Raw genomic sequence first — 18,918 nt, forward strand, 5'->3', positions numbered from 1 at the left:
TGAACCCGAGCCATGAGCTCCTCAGTCAGGGCTCAGGTGGTTTCTGGGGGACAGCTCATCACCAGGGGGTAGGGACCAGGAGGCTATGTGCCTGGTAACTTGCGATGTGGTCAGCAAAGGGCTGCCCCCAGCCAGCCAGCCAGCTCTGTATGAAAAGCCATTCCCAGACCCGGACAGCGGGAAGCGGCACACAGCAAGCCAGCACTTACCTCCCGATGGCTCTATCACCTCCTTCCCCTCATCCTCCTCTGGGGAAGATGAGAAGAGAGGTGGGAGGAAAGAGAGGCAGGCGATGAAGAGGAGAGGGAGAGCAAAAGGGAGAGAAAGATCAATTAACAGAGATTACTTCTTGAGAGAGAATTAGCTGAGAAAAGGGAGGTGGGAAAGCAGGGGTGAGGCTAGGGCAGCGGTGACTCTCCACAGAAGTGCCCCGTGGGGAGGGGTGAGATCCACCCTGATAGGACCCCGGGTTCCAAGGCACCTGTGTGTGGTGGCGAGGTGCTCGGGGCACACCGAGTGTAAAGAGGGCCTGGCTCTCAGGAGCTGCAGGCCTGGCCCCCATGGCTCTAAGTTCAAGCCATCCCTGTCACAGCTGCTGCCCAGGGCTCTCTCAGGCTGGGTCTCAAGCAGGGGTGTCCTGGCCTGGTGAGAGGCCGCCCCACCCCCTCTTCTGTGCCTGTGTCCCTGGCCATGCAGAACCTCCTGAGTGGGAGGCTGTGCCCGGCCGTGTATCCGTGTGGGTCACACACATGCCATTGCGCTCCTACCTGGCAGGATCAGTCTTCTGGTGACTAAGGAAAAAAAGCCACGTTGCCCCAGAGTCCCAGCCCAGCCCTAACACGTGAGTCTAGGGAGCAAGTTCTGGACTCAGCCTGCTGGAAATGGCTACTGAGGGCCCAGGGCCCCCCTCTCTCCTTCCCCCACAGGAAGGAGAGGAGCTGGGAGATGTGACGAGGAAGTGGGAGGTATGAGTGTGTGGGGGCATGCCTGCATGTGTGTGCACATGTGTATGTGTACACGAGTGTCTGAACACCGGGGCATGGGGCAGCCTGGCTTCTGGCAGAGAGCTGACCAACTCCAAGGAAACTGAGGCCAGGCCTCAAATCCCCAAGTCAGAGGACGCTGGGAGTGGTGCTGACCCCACAAGTCAATGGGAAGGAAGGCTGCAAAGGGGTCTCCCCCCCTCAACCTGGACCTCAGCATGGGCACAAACCCAGGATGCCAACTTGTTTCCAAGAAGGTCTGGATAACCCTCCACCTCTGCCCCCCTCCCCCGCCCCCCACCCAGGACCACAGGGGTCCTCCGAGTCCCCACTCCTCCCTCTGGCCTCCCCACCATCTCCCTTCCAGCCAGAGCCACTCACCGCCCTTGGGATGCAACAGGATATCTGCTGGGTTGTGGGGTTTCAGGCCCAGAGCAGACAGGGGTGTCTTAGCCAGACCTGGAGGGGAGCGCACTGTGCGGGAAAGAAGAGGGGAGGCATGGGGAGTGAGCCAGGAGGTGCAGGGGAGGGGGGCAGGAGGGAGGGTACCCATTGGTGAGGGCTTGTTGGGGAGGAATGGGCCACAGGAGTGGGAAAAGAGGAACCAGTCCCAGCCCAGGAGCGCTGCTGCGGCTACACTGCCCTTCCCTGTCGGGGTGTTTCTCTGAAGTTTGAAGGTAAACTGAGTCGGGATATGGTGTCCCTGGCCCGGCCTTGCCTCTCCACCTTGAGAAAATCCTTCCTTTCCCTAGGCCCTTAGTTTCTTCACTACAGTCCCTTTACATGCCATGATTTAACATACATGCAGGTTTCTTTGGCTCTCTCTGATTTTTCCCATGTTATTCCTTCTTCCTCCTCCTCTCCCCCTCCCTTCCCCCCCACATATAGTCTTTCTAAGCCAGGCACTTAGATGGACTTAGAGAACAAAGGAAAATGGAGCATCCAGAGGGCACATCCTGTAATGGACAGATGGAGGAGAAGGGGTCAGTGGAACCATGCCAACCCTGAGAGCCCAGGCCAGCGACAGCCAAAGATCTTTGACTCCCAGCCAAGCGTGTCCCTTGCACACCCCAGGCAGAATTTCTCAGCATGGGGCCCTCTATTCCCCAAAACCTCAGTGTTCTAGAAGAGGCAGAAGCCCAATCTCCACAATCCTCGGGCCAGAGCACCAGCTCCCTGCACTAACCTCAGGTCCCTCCCAAGCCACATGTCCAGGTCAGAAGTGTCACATAACACACAAGGTCAGAAAGGGCTGCCGGGCTTTGTCCCACCAGCCAAGGAAGAGGCCAGACTCTGAGCTGATCTACAGAGAGATTGTTACACCCAGTCACGAGATTTTTCAATGGCGCTTGCCATGTATCCTAACACATCTCCAAGGAGAAGCAAGAAAAAGAGCTCTGTGTCTGCTATCCCGGTCATCAGGAGCCTGCAGAGGCCATGAGCTCTGAGGACACGCAGCCACACAGATCCACCAGCCGAGGCTGCCTGCCCCGCACCCACAGCCTCAACAGACTAGCTGTGGCCCTCAGTTGTCCAGGACCCTCCAAAGCAGCTCTGGAACTCTCTCTGGCCCCACCTCCCTTTCCCAAAAGACAGTGAGACCTACAGGAAACCAACAAAAAATACAATCTCTCAAGGCAAGTAACCTATATAACTTCTGTGTGTTTGCAGGTGTGTAGGTACGTGTCTGTGAGAATAGTGAGACATCATAGGGCTCCGGTGGGTAGCCCACTCCTGCACTCCACCTCACTTTGTCCTCAGATGCCCAAAAGATAAATACACCAGAGGGGACAACTGTGTACAAACACACAGCCGGGCATTGGGTAGGTCTAGGCGTGGTGTCTGTTGGTCCCTCCCTCTCCCTTTACACACATACACAGAAGTGTCTTGCCATAGACACTTATCAAGCACATATTAATGTTTGTCACACAATGGATTTCAGTGCCCAGCCTCAGAGGCCAACAAGAACTATGAAGGCTCTGCAGGCCGCAAGTGTGGGAGGTTTCTCTCGTTTCCCCTCATGCATCTCCAGTTCCCTACTTGCTCACGTCCCCAGTCTGCAGGACCTGGCCCTTCTCTGAGGCGGACGAGTGGGTGGCCCTAAAGCCAGGCAAAGCTTTTGCTTCAGGGAGAATTCCTCGCATTTCTCCGCCTCTGCCCTCTCTCCCAGCCCTGTGCATAGATGAAACCTCTGACTTATTCTCCCCTCCCCCTCCAGGGCACCCAGGACTGACCAAGGGGAGAAAGAAAAAACGGGAGCGTGAACAAGTGGTAAAACCCAACCCAAGCTCAGCCTACAGGGCTTCCGTCCCAAACAGGGGGATGGCCAACATCTTAGCTGTTTGGACCGATAGGGAATTAGAGTGGGAGTGAAGGTGAAGGGTAAGGCCAGGGAGAGAGACTCCACGGAGTCATAAAAGGCCACAAAGCTGCCTCTTGAGTAGATTGCCCAGGGCTTGCACTGTCCAATAGGGTCGCCATGAGCCACACTGGGGCTATGGAGAATTTGCAATGTGGTCAGTCTGAACCGAGAGCTGTAACACCCAGATTTCAAAGATTTGGTGTGAAACAGGAGCACAAAATATCTCAATATTTACCATTCCATGTTGAATTGATAATATTTTAGATCTCTGGGGTTAAATAAAATCTATTATTAAAATTCGTTTCACTGGTTTCTTTTTATATTTTTTAGAGATTGAAAAATACCTCATTACTATTTTTATAGTGATTTACCTGTTGAGATGATAATATTTTGGATACTTGGGGTTAAGTAAAAAAGATCATTAAATTTAATTTCTCCAGTTTCTCGATATGTTTTTTAAATGTGGCTATTTAAAATGTTTAAATAACAAACGTGGCTCGTGTTCTATTTCCTTTGGACAGCACTGCTCTAGGGAGAGCCATGGCCTCCAGTCATGACGTCAGCCTCCCGCATACCCCAGATAGCAGGCGACACAAGTTCTACTGGAGCAAGGGCCTGGTTCTGGTAGCAGCCACCAGGAGAAAGCAGGGCCCACCCAGCTCTCCTCCTCACACCCCTCCCCTCTCACGGGGCAAATGCATAGATAGCTTGGGCCCTGCCCAGCCAACCCAATCCCAGAGCAACACCATACCCCCCTCTTCTGCCAACCCAGGCCTCTCCCGGGGACCCTGGAGCCTTCACAGCCCAGTGTTGTTCCTTCACTGCTTTCCCACAAAGCGCTTCTCCAAGCTCCTCTGCATGGTCTCTTCCACCATAAAAAGGAGCACTGTCTCACTCCTGTGCTCATCCAGCCTTCTCTTTGGGTGGAAACCCCTGTGCCCTTTGGGGATTTGCCTCTCTGGTGAGTGCATCGGGGGTGCAGACTAAATGCTCCTGCCTGAAGGCCAAGGATGGGAGATATGGGATTCGGTAAGCCTGCGCATGCGGGGCCTTTCTTTCCTTGACAAACACTGAATGACGGGCCCGGATGCACACAGAAATGGGCATTAGAAGCAAGAAGGTCAAAGGTTGTCTTGCTTGTCACAAAGAGTCACTTTAGGGTACGGGATGTTTTGTATGGAGGATGCAAAGTCTCAACGTCTAGGAAAACTCCATACCCGGGAGCCCAGGGGCCCCAACGTCAGTCAGTAGGACCCTAAGATTTCGCTGCTGTCTCTGTAGATGTGGGGGTGTGGACCACAGAAAAGAAGGGAAATGGGGGTGGAAGGTGAAGTGAAATGAGCCACAGGGTGATTAGGGTCAGACTGTGGCTCTGCTCAACTTTGCCAGCAGCCCCCCACCCCAAACCTGGGGTGCTTACACAGGGAGGGGCTGAGAGGGGCCCGAGGGGACCCAAGGAAGACAGGCTTATTGGGGAGTTCTTACCCCCACTGGGCGGTGGACTGGATGGAGCAGTTCCCTCCATCTCCTCGAAGGCCTCTTTATAGCTGTGCAAGTGGGGCTGCAGGAGAAAAACAAGGGGAGGAAAGGGGGTACACTAGTAGCCATAACCTTGAGAAGGAGGTGTTTCCCAGTTAACCAGGCCACAAAGCCCCTCGCCAACCCGACCCTCCACCCCTACCAGGTGAACAGAGATCAAAGGCAGATACTGCCCATATTCATGGCCCCTACAACTCCTTGTAGCCAAGAGAACGGAACATGGTTATTTTGCCAGGCCATTTGTAAAGCACAGGCGGAATTCAGGAGCACCTGCCTTGGAAATATTTCAAACAGGGCAGAAGTGAAGGGCTGGGGGACGGGGGACACGGGTCCTAGCAGAAGGCAGGAGAGAAAAGATGTCCAAATGCCATTCATGTCCAGAATGACTCAGCCTGGATTTTATCAGACATGGAATACTCACATCAGAACCTTCCAGAGTACGTGTTTAGCACGCAGGTTCCCCATCCCAGAGCTAACATGCTGGAACCTCTGGAGGTGGATTCGGGAGTCTACATTTTAACAAACTGCCGGTAATCATTATGCACGTTGAAGTTTAAGACCCAATGCCCCAGCCCTAACCGGTTTGGCTCAGTGGATAGAGTGTTGGCCTGCGGACTCAAGGGTCCCAGGTTCGATTCTGGTCAAGGGCATGTACCTTGGTTGCGGGCACATACCCTGTGGGGAGTATGCAGGAGGCAGCTGATCGATGTTTCTCTCTCTTTGATTTTTCTAACTCTCTATCTCTCTCCCTTCCTCTCTGTAAAAAATCAATTATATATTTATATATATAAAGACCCAATGCCTCAAACCACTGAAATATCTCAGCAATGCAAAGGTTTGGGCATTGAAGTTAGATCTCCAGGGAAAACCCTCTGCCTAGAAAGGGCTCAAAAACACTTTGTCAGACTGTATGATCTGGTTTGAAGTTTACAGACTGTGGTCCCTGTGTCACACCCAGATCCCTACCAACCGCTCAGGGAGCTCTTTAGGAGTCAAGAAGGGAACTCAATCTCAGTGTTAATGGAAGCTGCGAGGACATAAAAGCTATTTAGGGAAGGAAATGAGCTCCAGGTTCCACATGCGGGAGCCTTGGGTGAGGATGCGGGGAGGAAAACAATCACTAGGTTACTGACAGGTCCATGCTGCCCAGTTGACCATCATGTTGCTGGGGCATTCAGATGGGCTCTGCTACCTTCTGCGGTCCCAGGATGTAGCCTAAGGACTCACCTCTTTGGGCCGCCCTCCAGGATTGAGAGCAATTGTGAGAGCCAGCTCCGGGGACACACACTGGACTGGGGAGCGCACCCCAGGACTCCGGGGGGATGAGGGTTCTGGAGACTGGTTCTCATACTGTCCATCGCTGGCTGCTCGCCTCCGGAGAAGGGCTGGGGGCTCTGCAGGCTGCTTTTCCCGAGCCTGGACCCCTGGGAGGAACGGCAGGGCAGAGAGGGCCATGAGCATATTGTACGAGAAAGGATCGATGGGGCCTGATTCCCCCGGAGGAGACAGTGCCCTCTCAGGGACCATGCTGGAGCTGGGCCTGCCTCCCCTTTGCACCTCCCCCTGCCTCCCTCTGCCCACACCCTGGGTTTCTCTGCAGGGCGGGGGATCTGCTTAAGTTGGGCTGGCCTTCACCAGGAATCTACTCCGCACAGGGCTGGGGCCTAGAACACAAAGGACTGATACAAGAAACAGATGTCAACTCCTTCCAAGGCCTGGAGGCAGAGGGCCAGTGCTTCCAGGCAAATGAGGGAAGGTGGAGGGAGGAGAGACAGTCTCCAAGGCGACTGATCAACCAACAAGCAACATCAGGCCCATGGGGAAGGACTTTTGGAAAGAGTGCATAATGCATCATCTTGCAAATGGTGCTCCCAAGAAGGAACAAAGAAATGACTAAGTCTTGTTATAAAGTCTCCAGCCCAAACTGGCCCCTAGAATATTGCTGACCTTCTCCGGGGTTCCCCAACCTCATCTAGTGCACTTCTGAAACTTCTTACCGACTTCCCTTATGCCCGTCCTTAGCTACCCACCCCTTTCTTGCCCCCAAAATGGTCCAGGTTCCTACCCTGCCCCTCCCAGCAGAATAGCCTGCAGAGCTGGAGTCATGAGCTCCATCTGCTTTTCTGTTCTCCCTTCCATTCCTCAGGCCTGGGGATGTTGTTAACCCCACCCTCCTTCCTTCCCACTCTCTCTTCCCACAGCTGGGCTGAGGCACGGAACACATTGCCTCACCGAGCTGGCTCCAGAATCCTAGAAAACTTACCCACCGAGTCCCAGAGACCAAGATCCAGGCTCCTAGTCCTGATCAGCTCGTGCCAGCTCTCAGCCCTGCCCTCACCCCCACCCAAGAGCAAGGAGGTGCTGGGACTTACCAAAGGTCACATGGGACTGAGACCCTGGCCACACCAGCCCCATGCCAGCACACCTGGGAACCCTGTCCCGTGGCACACATGCACATACACCTACACACACATACACGTACATGCACCGCACACACGCATACACTGCTGGCCCCTAGGAACGTACTGGTGCAGCTAAGCAGCAATCACCCTCCTTCAGACTGAATCATCTACCACCCAGAATGGGGTCTGCACACCATGGGCGGCCTCCCAGCTCCCGTCTGGCACGGCCGCTGAGGCTGCCATGAGAAGCACATGCTGGGAAGACTTCCTACTTGCCATGAATAGTAGGCTGCCTGCTGCCAACTCCAGGGACGGGCACATACACACACGCACACAGACACACTCCGACACACGCACTCATACTTGCCCGTAGTTAGGGGCCCCGTCTGGAGAGCCACCAGACTGGCACACACACTTACAAATGCAGAAGGTACCCGGTGGTGTTTCGAGTCTCCACGTGGAGCTATTTATTGTTAGGGGGCAGCCTGCCTGCCATCTCAACTAAGAGAAAAGAGCCCAAATGGGGACAGTAATCTGGACTCACAAACTGTTTCATTTAAAGAAAATAAGCCCCTCACTTTGAAGTGCCCTGACTTTCAGAATAGAAACTTGGGGATCACATCATCCTAACCAGGGGCCAGGTGAAAGATGGGGTGCATCTCCAAAAGTCTTGAGCAGCGCACAGGGACCCCATTGCATACCAGGCCCTCAGCCCTCAGAGCAGCCACCTGCACCTCCCACCATGCCTGCGGGCGCCCCTACCCTGGGCTGCACTTCTCTCTCTCCCTCCGAGCCCCCTTCCCCTCAGTCTTCCTGGGCGCTTGGTTCAGAACTACTGCTGGTTTCATTCCTGGCAAAAACATTAGAGAGAAACAGACATAGCCATTGATTTTCTAATAATAATTGTGACAAAGGAGGCCCATTTGGAAAAGGCTCTTGGGGTTTGGAACTAAGTTCAGCCCCAAGGTTAACAGAAATGCATTAGGGCTGGTTTCAGTTCCGGCCGGCCCAGCCCCGCAGCCTCTTCCTGGCAGATCCCTGTGCCTTGGTGAGGAGTGGCCAGTTTCCCTGTGTAGGATCTGATGTCTGCCCTTGAAAGTGGGTCTGTTGGAGGCACTGAATTTCGCAGAGGAACAAAGAACCTTCGCCCCAGTGTGCCCATGACAACCTCCATGTTCAGGTGGTTGCAATGCCTGGAGGGAGGCTGGGCTGCTGGAGGAGCTTACCAACTGTGGAGGGCGGAGACCCTCACAGAAGGCTGTTGGACACCTGAGAGCCATCTCCCCTCTTCACGGCCCCCCTCCAGTGCCACCAGAGCAGCATATGGGGGCGTGGTCTGTCCAGAGGCAGAGGGACAACCAGAATGACCTCCAAAGAGCTAGGGCGCTGCAGAGGAGCCTCCCTCTGCAGGAGGGGAAGACCCCGCATTCCACTCCCACGGGACAGCCCCTCCCCCGCAGAGCGCCCCATGGCACCAGTGCCCAGCCAGGGCCTCTCACATTCTTTGAACACAGTGTCTCACTGTTGTCCCCCTTGGCAGGCCCAGATCTGCCCCTCAGTGCCCGGAGAGCCATGTTCCCTCTCTCTTGTCTTTCCCTATGGGAGGGGAGACGAAGCTGGGCGGAGGGGAGAGAAGAGAGCCCCATTGTTCCCCAGCCAAGCTGGGCCGTCTGAACATAGGCTGACAGCCAGTGTCAGAGAGAGAACAGCCCTCCCTCACGTCCTGGAAACTGACCGATAATAAAAATAGGCCTGCTCTCCCACCCTCAACCCCAGGCCTTTCTGTCTCTAGGGTCCTCTCTCTCTCAGGGCCACCATGCCTATGTGCTCCACTCTCTGCACGCACACAGGCACCACGCACATACTCGTATACACACACGTGTGTGCACACATAGCCTTCACCCAACAGGAACAGCGGGAGGTCAGGGTCACCCTCAGAACCTCTCGTCAGCCCCTTCATACGGCAATCAAGTGTTCTTTAGGATAATGATGGGCCACACTCAGAGCCCTTGGTCATCCTCTCAGGGATCACACACCGTGGGCACTGGGCCTTCCCCACCGCCTGCAGGACAGGGGTCACTTCAGCCCAGGGCCTCCACATGAGCTGCCAGATCTGAAGAGCAGGGCGCCGGAACAGCCCCATTTCCCAGGGGTCCTCACTCTGCTCCCCAGGACAGTGCTGAGCTTGGGAGCAGCTGGCTACAAGGCTCCCCCTTAAAGTGGGCTAGACCTGTGACACTAAATTCACCTCATCTAGCACACACACACTCACACACACTCATACACACACTCACACACACTCATACACACACTCACACACACACACACTCATACACGCACTCACACACTCATACACTCACACACACACACACTCACGCACTGCAATTCTGGGGCTGTAGTTCTAACACCATCAATACACATCCTCTGGTAGGGTCCGGCCCTGACCGCCCCTGGTCCCACAGACAAATATCCCCAGTGTCAGGCTTCATCACAGGCCTTCCCTTCAAGCCCATCCTGGCCGCTTCCACCCCACAGACCCAGCTCTTCCTTCCAGCCTTCCGATTTCCAGAAGACTGGATTCCTCAGCTCCAGGTGGCGGGGCAGGTGTCCGATGGCATGCCGGGGCTCCGGAAGTGAGGGGATCCGGGAGGCCACCTGCTGGGCCAGGGCACCAGAAAGCCACACGGCGATCACACTAGCAGCCCCAGGGCAAGCCATGCCAGCTCCCCTCAGGACAAGCCCACCACCCCAGAACGGCCCCGAACCCCAGGCCCAGCTGAACCCTGCACTCCCCACCACTGGGCCGAGAAAAAGGAGGAGGGAGAGGAGAGGAGGCAGACAGGGGCATTCTGCTAGAGCCATCTCCCCATTTTCCATGGACTGGGAGAAGGGAGGTCCAGGAAATACCAGATATTACCATTGGGAGTCAACTGTGCCCACCACCCCCTAATAAGCCTTTTCCCAGAACTAATCAAGGTCACGGCATCTTCTCCTGGACCCAGGCCTGTGGCTCCAAGGAGCAGGAAAAGAATAAGGTGACTTGGTCCCCAGGTCTAAAAGGCTGTAGGTCCATTTGTCAAGAGACCAAAGTAGACATAGTGAACTCCATCACTCTCAAACTGAGCAATCTGGCCCTTGGTGAAGGGTCCTCCATGTTGGGAAGCAGGGCAGTGAGCCCTCCATTTTTCACGTGGGGAAACTTAGCTCTGAGTAATGAAGAGACTTGCCCACGGTCACAGAGGTGGTCACATCAGACCCAGGACCACACCCAGGGCTTCTGACTCTTGGCCGTGGGTATCAGAGATTTGGAATGAGGTCACAGCGGTGCTCTGTCCCCAGGGAGTGCTATACTCAGGAATGGACAGAGCAGTAGGAGCTGGGCACCACTCTTTCTCTCCTGCTGAGGCCCCAGACCTGGTGCTGAGCTCCCTCACTGCAAAGGCCTGCGAGTCCACAGGGAGCCTGAGAGTTAGTCTCCTTACCCCAGACCCTGTTCCTAGCAGGTAAGGCCAAGGCTGAAAGCATCAGGCCTGTGTCCATGCAGAAGTGGGAGCACTCACTCATGCAGAAGGAGGGAGGAGGGACAAGTGGGCAAAGAGAGAGATGGGGGCAGTGAGAAAAGGAGAGAAATGGGGGCAGTGAGAAAAGGAGAGAGGGGCAACGAGAATAGGAAAGAAATGGAAAGAAGAGAACAGAAGGAGAAGAAAAGTGAGGAGGAAATGGAAAAATAAGGAGAGAGGAAGAAAGTGGCAAAAGTTTGGAAGAAATAGTACATGAAGGAGGAGGGGAAGAGAGAAACTGAGAGCTGAGATGAGGGCCATGGAGTTATAAAGGGGAGAGGAGAGGAGAGGAACCAACCAGAGAGGGAGGAAGATCGGAGCCGGTGGAGAGGAGGGTGCCGGTAGCTGACACTTAGCCCAAGATCCTGCAATCTGGCGTTGTACGCTGCCCACACCACCCCGGGGGAGCCGGCAGGGAGGGGAGGCAAGCAGGAAGGGAAGGGATGACACCAGGCAAGGAAGGCACCACACCCATGGCACAGGGGACAGGTGGACATGGGACAACGAAGAACGCAAGGAACGAGGCATTAAACAAGACAAAACAAAACAAAAACAAAGAGAAAATCAAATTAGTTGGTGTTCTGGTCACACTCTGGAGGGAAGGGGGGAGGATGTCAGATAAGAAGAGAGGATGGATCTAGGATCTTACTTCTCCAAAGGGCAGACAGACCTCCTGCTGTTCAGCAGGTCACCATGTCCCTCTAATTTCTAACCCCAGCCTGGGCCCAGGAGATTTCAGTCCTGTTGCCCCACACGTCACCTGCCCCTCACCGTCAGCATGGGCCCATCCTGGGTCCTCTCTCCTCTCATGGGCACCTGCCTTTTCCTGGATTCAGCTGTGACCATGCCAGGCTGAGCCCAAAGGCCATACTCCCTGGCATCCAAGCTTTGTTCTTCCATCACACCTACCATAGAAATCCTGCTCTGTGGGATTTTCTACTCCTGCCCAAAGCTGCTGGGCACCACTGCCAAGTCCTTAAAGTGAGCCTGCTTGAATGCACTATGAGGATCTGCTGTGTCATCCTTTCATTCACCCTAGCTGACTCCCAAGCCACCTTCACACTCATGGCCTCCTAGTGACCACTATCACTGGCTTCCCGGGATCCACACCCTTTCAGCTTTCCTCCACACTTCACAAGCTGCTCCACAGCAGTTTCTCTGCTGATTCCTTCTATGCCCCTAACTGCTGAATGTGTGAGATGCCAGACGCACTCCTGGGACCTCTCCTCTACCTGTGCTCATGCCCTAGGTGACGACATGCAGCGGCATGCTTTACATGATAGCCACGTAATGTTACTCTCACATTTCTAAGCTCTATCCTCTCCCCCTGAGACTCCTAACTCATATGTCCCACCATCTTGGATGTTTTGTGGGCATCTCAAATCTAACATGGCAAAAGTCACACTTATGATATCCCCTCTAAGCCAGCTCTTCCTATATCCGTACCCATCTCAATAAAGAGCAACTCCATCCTTTAGTTGCTAAGGTCAAAAACCTTGACTTTCCTATATCTGTATCTATCCTTTATTATTCCATGAAGAGGCATCTCACCTCCTGATCTCTTTCTTACATCCCATTGCTGGTCTACCTATAAGTTTTAACGACTCCACCTCAAAAATATGCCTACCATCTTGATCCAAATCAGCAGTCTCCTAACTGGTCTTCCTCCTTCCATCCAGGCCACACTGATCCTTTTAGAACAAGCCAGATGAAATCACTATTCTGCCCAAATCCTTCCTAAGGCTCCTCACAACACAATGGGCAAAAGCCAAAGTTGATATGATCACCTACAAGGCCCATGTAAGCTGGCCCTCATTCCCATGACCTCTCTGACTTCATGCCCCACTACATTCCCCATAGCAGGTATCCTCCTGCCACAGGGCCTTTGCACATTCCCTTACCACCCAGAAAAGCCATCCCTAACCATCCTATAAGAAGTGCAACCACCCACCCACCCTCAACCCCTCACTGGCACTTTGCTGCTTTATCTCCATGGCACTTATCACCCATCTGACATATTATATATGTCTTTGCTTATTTGTTTATTGTCCAACTCCAACATGAAGGCAAACATTTTTCTTTGTTTACCACCATTTCTCAAGAGCCTAGAATAGCATGTAGCACAGATTAGGGGTTCATATTGGATGAATAATCGAATGGAGGGTTCTCAATTCAAGCTCCCAGAGCTTGACACCAGTATCTCCCTATATCTGTATCTATGACTCTATTTCATGAAGAGGTATCTCACCTCCTGGATGAGCCTAAATTATCCACCTAGGCTCCTAAGACTATCTCCTTTTACTTTCTTAGAGACCTTATTCTATCAATTTCTTTCTCTCTCATATCTTTTTCTTCTCCATATTCTCTCTTTTCCTATATGTACAAAAAGTTCTGAATAGCTTGCTACCCTCTTTAGCTGCCATCTTCTCTCCTTTTATCACAAAACCACTCAGAAGAGTAGTTAACATGCTGTCTACACTCCCTCCCCACTCACTCAATCCCTCAGTCTGGCTTCTATCACCATCGCCCTACTGAAAATATGTCTTTGAAAATCACTGAGGCCACCTAATTGGCAAGCCCAGTGCATTTTTCTCAATGCTCCTTCTCATGACCTCTCTACAGTGACATTGCTGCCCTCCCCCCACTCCTCCTCCTGGAAACCCTTTACTATCCTTACTTCTGTGATGACCCACAGTCCGCATCTCCTCTCACCAGCATGAACATTCATTCTCAGTCCACTGTATGGCCTCCATTCCCATCATGGCTGTTTTACCCTACGTTCTTTTCTCTCCATGCCCAGTGACATAGATATATCATCCATGCCGAAAGCTTTACATTTCACCTTTGTGAGGATGACTCCAAAATCTATGGCTCTTTCAGACTCCAATTCTGGATATTCAATTGCCTTTCATACATCTCTACGTAGAGGCTCCACCATCACCTCAAACTCAGCATGTCTAACCCTGAAGTTTTCATCTTGCTCTTTCTCCTAACTCCTGGCTTGTTAATGGAACTATCATTCTACTTATATTCATGGAACTGCAGAATTATCTTTGACGGCTCCCTTTCCCTCACCCACTATATCCAATCAATTTGTAAACACCCACTTCTTGCACAGCATCCTTGGCATTCATCTCTTATTTTTCATTTCCATGGTCAGCACCCTGATCCAGTCCCCATACCCAAGCTATCTAATATGCTCCTATATCTCCCAACTCAAAGTGTCTCCTAAACTACAGCTTCCTAAACTACATCTCAGATCATGGCATACTCTCCCGATTAAAATACAGTTTCCTACACTGCCACTAAGTAAGACTCAAGCTCTTTAGTCTGGCTTTTAAGACCAACCAGAGGCAGGACCCAGGCTACCTTTCTTGACTCCTATGTTTTTCTGTCTTCACTGTGAAACCTCTTTCTCCAATGACTCTATTCACTTTCCAAAATCCTACCCATTGTCCAAGGTTCTATTTAAAACCCACACTCAACACAGAGCCACTTCAGTCTCTCTCGCTGATAGTAATATCTCCTTTTTCCTCAATCCCACAGGACTTTCTCCATACTTCCCTTATTACTAATGACTTTAAAGTTCCAGTTCTTTTCTCCTCTTACTAAACTCTAGACTCCTTAAGGATAAGATCCACATCTTGCTTCCAACATGCATTGAAATCTCTATCTCTAGAGACATTTGAGATCAGTCTAGTCACAGAAGATAACTTGATTGGACTCACCAACTCTGACTCTTATCTTTTTCTTGTCTTATTGCACTGGCTAGGACATCCGATACAATGTTAAATGATAGTGGTGATAATGGGTATGCTTACTTTGTCCCTGGCTGTGATAATATTTCTAATGTTTCATAAGAAAGTATAGTGTGTGCTACAGGTTTCTGGTACCTACCCCTTATTAAGTTAAAAAAAAACAAACCTATGTCATTATTCTCTGAAATCGAAGCTGAAATAAAACATAAGGAGTTGTTGGATCAAAGTAGAATGAACCAGGGACATAATACAGAGCATGGAGGATAGCCAAGTAGGAAAATGAAGACCTGAGGGAGAAAAGCCAGGAGAAACCAGATCAAGTTCATGGCCATGAAGATGTTCTCCCTCAGATCTGAGCTTCCTGGGTTACTCATGTTAAAGCTTATGTTCCAGCTTCTTGTGGAATTTGAATGAGCAGAAAGAGGTGATGCTGGAAATTTATCCTCCCTGGCTTCTAGACTATTCTGCACATTGATCCTGCCTATGTGCCTTTATCTACACTTGCATGGCAGACATCCTGAAGGGGCTACTAAGGATCTGCTGACATAAGAAACACTGTTCATGACGGGCATGGACCAGAGAGACCCCTTTACAGGCCTCGAAACCAGGTATAACTGCCCCTCTATGCATACCATGCCTTCTCCTGAGTCATACACAGTTGATGGAAGAAATGGGAGCAGAGATGTGCCATTAATATCGCCCCTCTTCTATGACTTCTTGGCAGCCAAAGACCGAGCAGCTACGAGATATAGAGGTTGAACGTCAAGACCTCAGAAGCTAGTAGGAGAGAAAAGGCTGAGGGGAGATGCACTATAAGATGGGCATCCTTCCTGAAACATTCAGGTATGCCTTCCTCTTGAACACGCTCCAGGAGAGCTAGACAGAAGGGTTTTGTTAGGGGGAGGTAATTCATCTTGTTCCCTAGAGGAAAGTCCTCTGGATCCTACCCTTCATTAGGCTAGAGTGTGCCTATTCCTCAGGCCACTATCCCAATTCTGTAAAATACTGGTAGAGCTCCATTCCCTTCCCTTCAAAAAACCAGGAGGAAAAGTCTGGACCACTCCCCTGGAGTCTTTCTTTCACTGCTAGGGTTACAGAGCTACTTACCCTGTGTTTTGACTCTTAGGTAAAAGCAATGATGTGCTGCTAGACTAGCTCTCCAGGGGAGAGCCCTAATTGCCAGTTTCAATGGTGTAACTTCTTCCATTATGGCCAATTTCAAGTCATGGACAGTTGAGTGGGGACTGTGCTCTGCTCTGGGTGTCCATGCCCCCACACCCAGGTCCAGGGCCCAGCCCAATAGCCAGCTGGCCTACTTCCCCAAACCCACCATCCATCCCCAGCAAGGGTGTCTCCCTCTCCTTGCAGCTGGCATGGTGACTCAGCTTCCCATAAATTTAGGAAAAAGGGGTGCAGGGCAGAGTCAGCTGCCCAGATTGCTCTTCTCCTCCCTGAGCTTCCACCACTCTGTCAGCCGAGGAACTGGGCACAAGTCCCCCGCCCCCAGCCCCAGTCTCTGGTTCACAACTGCCTGCGCTTTAGCTACACAACAAAATCAACCCATAGGATTCCCCACCCGGTTTGACTGCCCCCCATGGGATGGTCATAGGCTTAGGCCAGTGGAAAGGAAGGGGACCCTTCCTGTCCCCCCAATATGGCCAGAACAGTCTGCCATTTCTTGCCTATATCTCCCCAATAAGCTCTTCCGATTGCTCCACTCTCTCTCCTCTCTCCAGAAAGATAAACCCATTCATGTTCTGATAGGAAACGAAGCTTTGTTTCTCAGTGTCTGCTTCCCATACAAAGCTGGTCCTAAAGCGAGGACCAACAGGACAGGACAACTGGACCAGAAGGGGGACATGGGCCTCCCCTGATACAGAGAAATATCCTGAAAGGACCCACCAGGGTTGGACACTCAAGAGCCCAAGGGGCTTCAGGATACCCTCTCAGGTTTTGTTATGCCCAAGAAGGAATTTGGGTCTATAGAGACCTCCCTCTAGCCTTCTCTATGCCTTCCCTAAGAAACTGAAGTCTGAGTACAGAGAGCACTACAGGCAGTTACAGAGGGCATTTCTTCTCTCCTTAGAAGATATGTACTCCAGCCCCAAAGACACTACCTCCAGGAAGCTCCCCTGATTGTCCTAGCTGATAAGCCTTGCTTTTCCCAGGCTCTAGGGCTTTGGTCTCCACCTCTGTTGTAGCACACATTGCACTGTTAGAATTACCTGACCCTCACTAGACTGTAAGTTCCTTGAGGACAGGAACTGAAAGACCCTGATATTTCCATCTCAATGCCTGCTTTGGAGCCTAACGGACAATGAATGCAGGAAGGGATGGCTAGCGTGGGCTCCTGCCAGCCTCTTCTCCAGGCCAAACCAGTGTCTGCGGAGGTGTGATGGCTCTGCCTGTACCTTCCCCCAGCTAGACCAACTGAGACCAAAGAGGGAAGATGTGGAGGGAATAAAGAGGGGATACCCAGCATGGATGGTCCATGAGGCTCTTACCTGCTACCCGGTGGGCCACCAGCCCCTCCAGGTTCAAGGGCTCCTCCTCCGGAGTTCGGGATGGGTCTGAAGTCGCCTCCTTTGGTGGGAGCTGAGGCTGAGCGGTGAGGCCAGGGAGAGAGGCGGGGGGCTGCTGAGGCCCTGGAGGGCTGTGGTTGGTTGGAAGGAAAGCAGGCAAGGAAGAGGAGGAAGCTGGGCTCTTTGGACGGTAACTCTGGTTGGGCCCAGCCGGGCATGCCTGATAATCATAAGGTGAGTAAGACCTGCCCTGAGGGACGGACTCCAGGGCGGCCCGTGGGGCTGGCTCAGGGGTTCCCAAGGAATGCCCACTGGGGATGTAGCCAGATCTGGACTGGGTCAGTGGATGGGTCTGGTAGGAGGAGCCGGAAAGAGGCTGAGAAGAGAGAGGGGAGGCCCCAGGCCAGGCCCCAGGGACACTTTGGGATTTGTGCAGCGGGGCAGCAGCCGAAGATGGCTCTAGGTCCAGCATCAGCATGTTGAGGGCTTCAATGGACTGCTCGATCTCCTGCTGGGAGGCTGCCCTCGGGAACTCAGGGAGGCCAGGCGTGGGTGTCTCTGCCAATGGCTGGGGGCCGGGCCTGCTGGGCCGGACACTCTCCAAGTGGGCTCTTTCCTGCTGACGAGGAGGCGGGTGAGGCTGCTGCTGCTGCTGCTGCTGCTGCTGCTGCTGCTGTTGCTGCCAGGAATTGAGGCCCCTCTGCACAGCCTCCCGACTGCTTCCCCCCCGGGCTGGTGCTGGGGGCAGCTGGGGCTCAGTGTCCGGGAAGGACTGAGAGCGGAACATACTGCTGGGGTCATGGCCATAGTGAGAGGTGGTCACTTGTTGTGCCCAGGCGGGGTGGGGGCCCTCCCGCTGGTAGCCAGCTAAACCCTCCTGTGCAGAATAGGAGGGCCGCATGGGAGCCAAGTGGCCCGCATGGGCAGGCACTGCCCGGCTGGCAGACTCATAGGGGTAGCCCCCACCATTCACCATAGGTTCCACGGCGTAGGGCTTGTCCAGGCCATTGGTCAAGGGGGACAGCGCTTCTGGGTAGCCCCCCTCACTGGTGTTGGTGATCCCGTCCAGGGAGGACAGTGTGCCCATGCTGCCCACGCTGTGCCCGTCCTGGTTGGGCAGTTCATCGTCCAGAATGTCTGTCTCCCGCTCAGATGCCAAGGCCCCACCGTTGACGTGAACCTGGGCTGGGACAACATGACGGCCGGCAGAGGGCACAGCAGGGCCCCCCGCCAGGCGGGACCGGAGGTGCTGGGTGTGGTACATAGTGCCTGGCTTCTCCCGTTCTAAGCCGAAGCCACTGAGCAGGCGGTCCAGCTCGCGCTTCTCCTCAGGACTCAGGACAACAGGGGCACTGGAGGGGCCGAGGGCAGGCTCATCAGTCTTGTCTGTCTTGGTGGAGGCTGTGGAGTTGCCAGAGTCACTGCTCACGGACAGGGTGTGTTCCACGTGGTTGGGAGTGGCCGACAGGGCAGGACGTGTGGCATTGACAGCCCCGGTGCTGCCATTCAGGGAGTCCTTCTTCTTCACCTTGGCATACAGGCTCCCATCTAGTGGCCCCTGCGTGTGTCCCACAACCTCTGCAAGAGAAAGAGCAGATGTCAGTGGGAAGCGGGGACATCTTCTATTCTCCCGAGGAGAGGAGTAAGGGCTTCCATTCCCTGGATCCTAAAACCTCCTCTCAGTACCCTGAGATAGAGCAAGGCAAAAGGACTACAGGACCCACCCAACACCCTGCTTCAGGGCCAGGCAGCAGATCTTAAGGTTGGGCAGGGGGCCTTGCGGGTTAAGTCG

General features: G+C 53.2%; 1 protein-coding gene across 7 annotated transcripts in view; it reads right to left on the minus strand.

Annotated features, from left to right (window-relative positions):
• The window catches only part of TNS1 (tensin 1), a 218,472-nt gene that overhangs the window by 27,593 nt on the left and 171,961 nt on the right, over positions 1-18,918 (minus strand). For 5 of the 7 annotated variants that reach the window (XM_079782331.1, XM_079782332.1, XM_079782336.1 and 2 more), the window contains 4 exons: positions 17,109-18,704; positions 6,112-6,308; positions 4,831-4,906; positions 1,365-1,457 (listed from right to left, as the gene is read on the minus strand). In XM_079782331.1, the coding sequence (XP_079638457.1) occupies positions 1,365-1,457; positions 4,831-4,906; positions 6,112-6,308; positions 17,109-18,704 (1,962 nt within the window). Of the gene's footprint in view, positions 1-1,364; positions 1,458-4,830; positions 4,907-6,111; positions 6,309-11,144; positions 11,232-17,108; positions 18,705-18,918 lie in introns of all 7 variants that reach the window. The other 2 variants (XM_079782334.1, XM_079782337.1) reach the window with 2 other exon arrangements.

Source organism: Cnephaeus nilssonii, assembly GCF_951640355.1.
Source record: "Cnephaeus nilssonii genome assembly, chromosome: 10".
NCBI lineage: Eukaryota > Metazoa > Chordata > Mammalia > Chiroptera > Vespertilionidae > Cnephaeus > Cnephaeus nilssonii.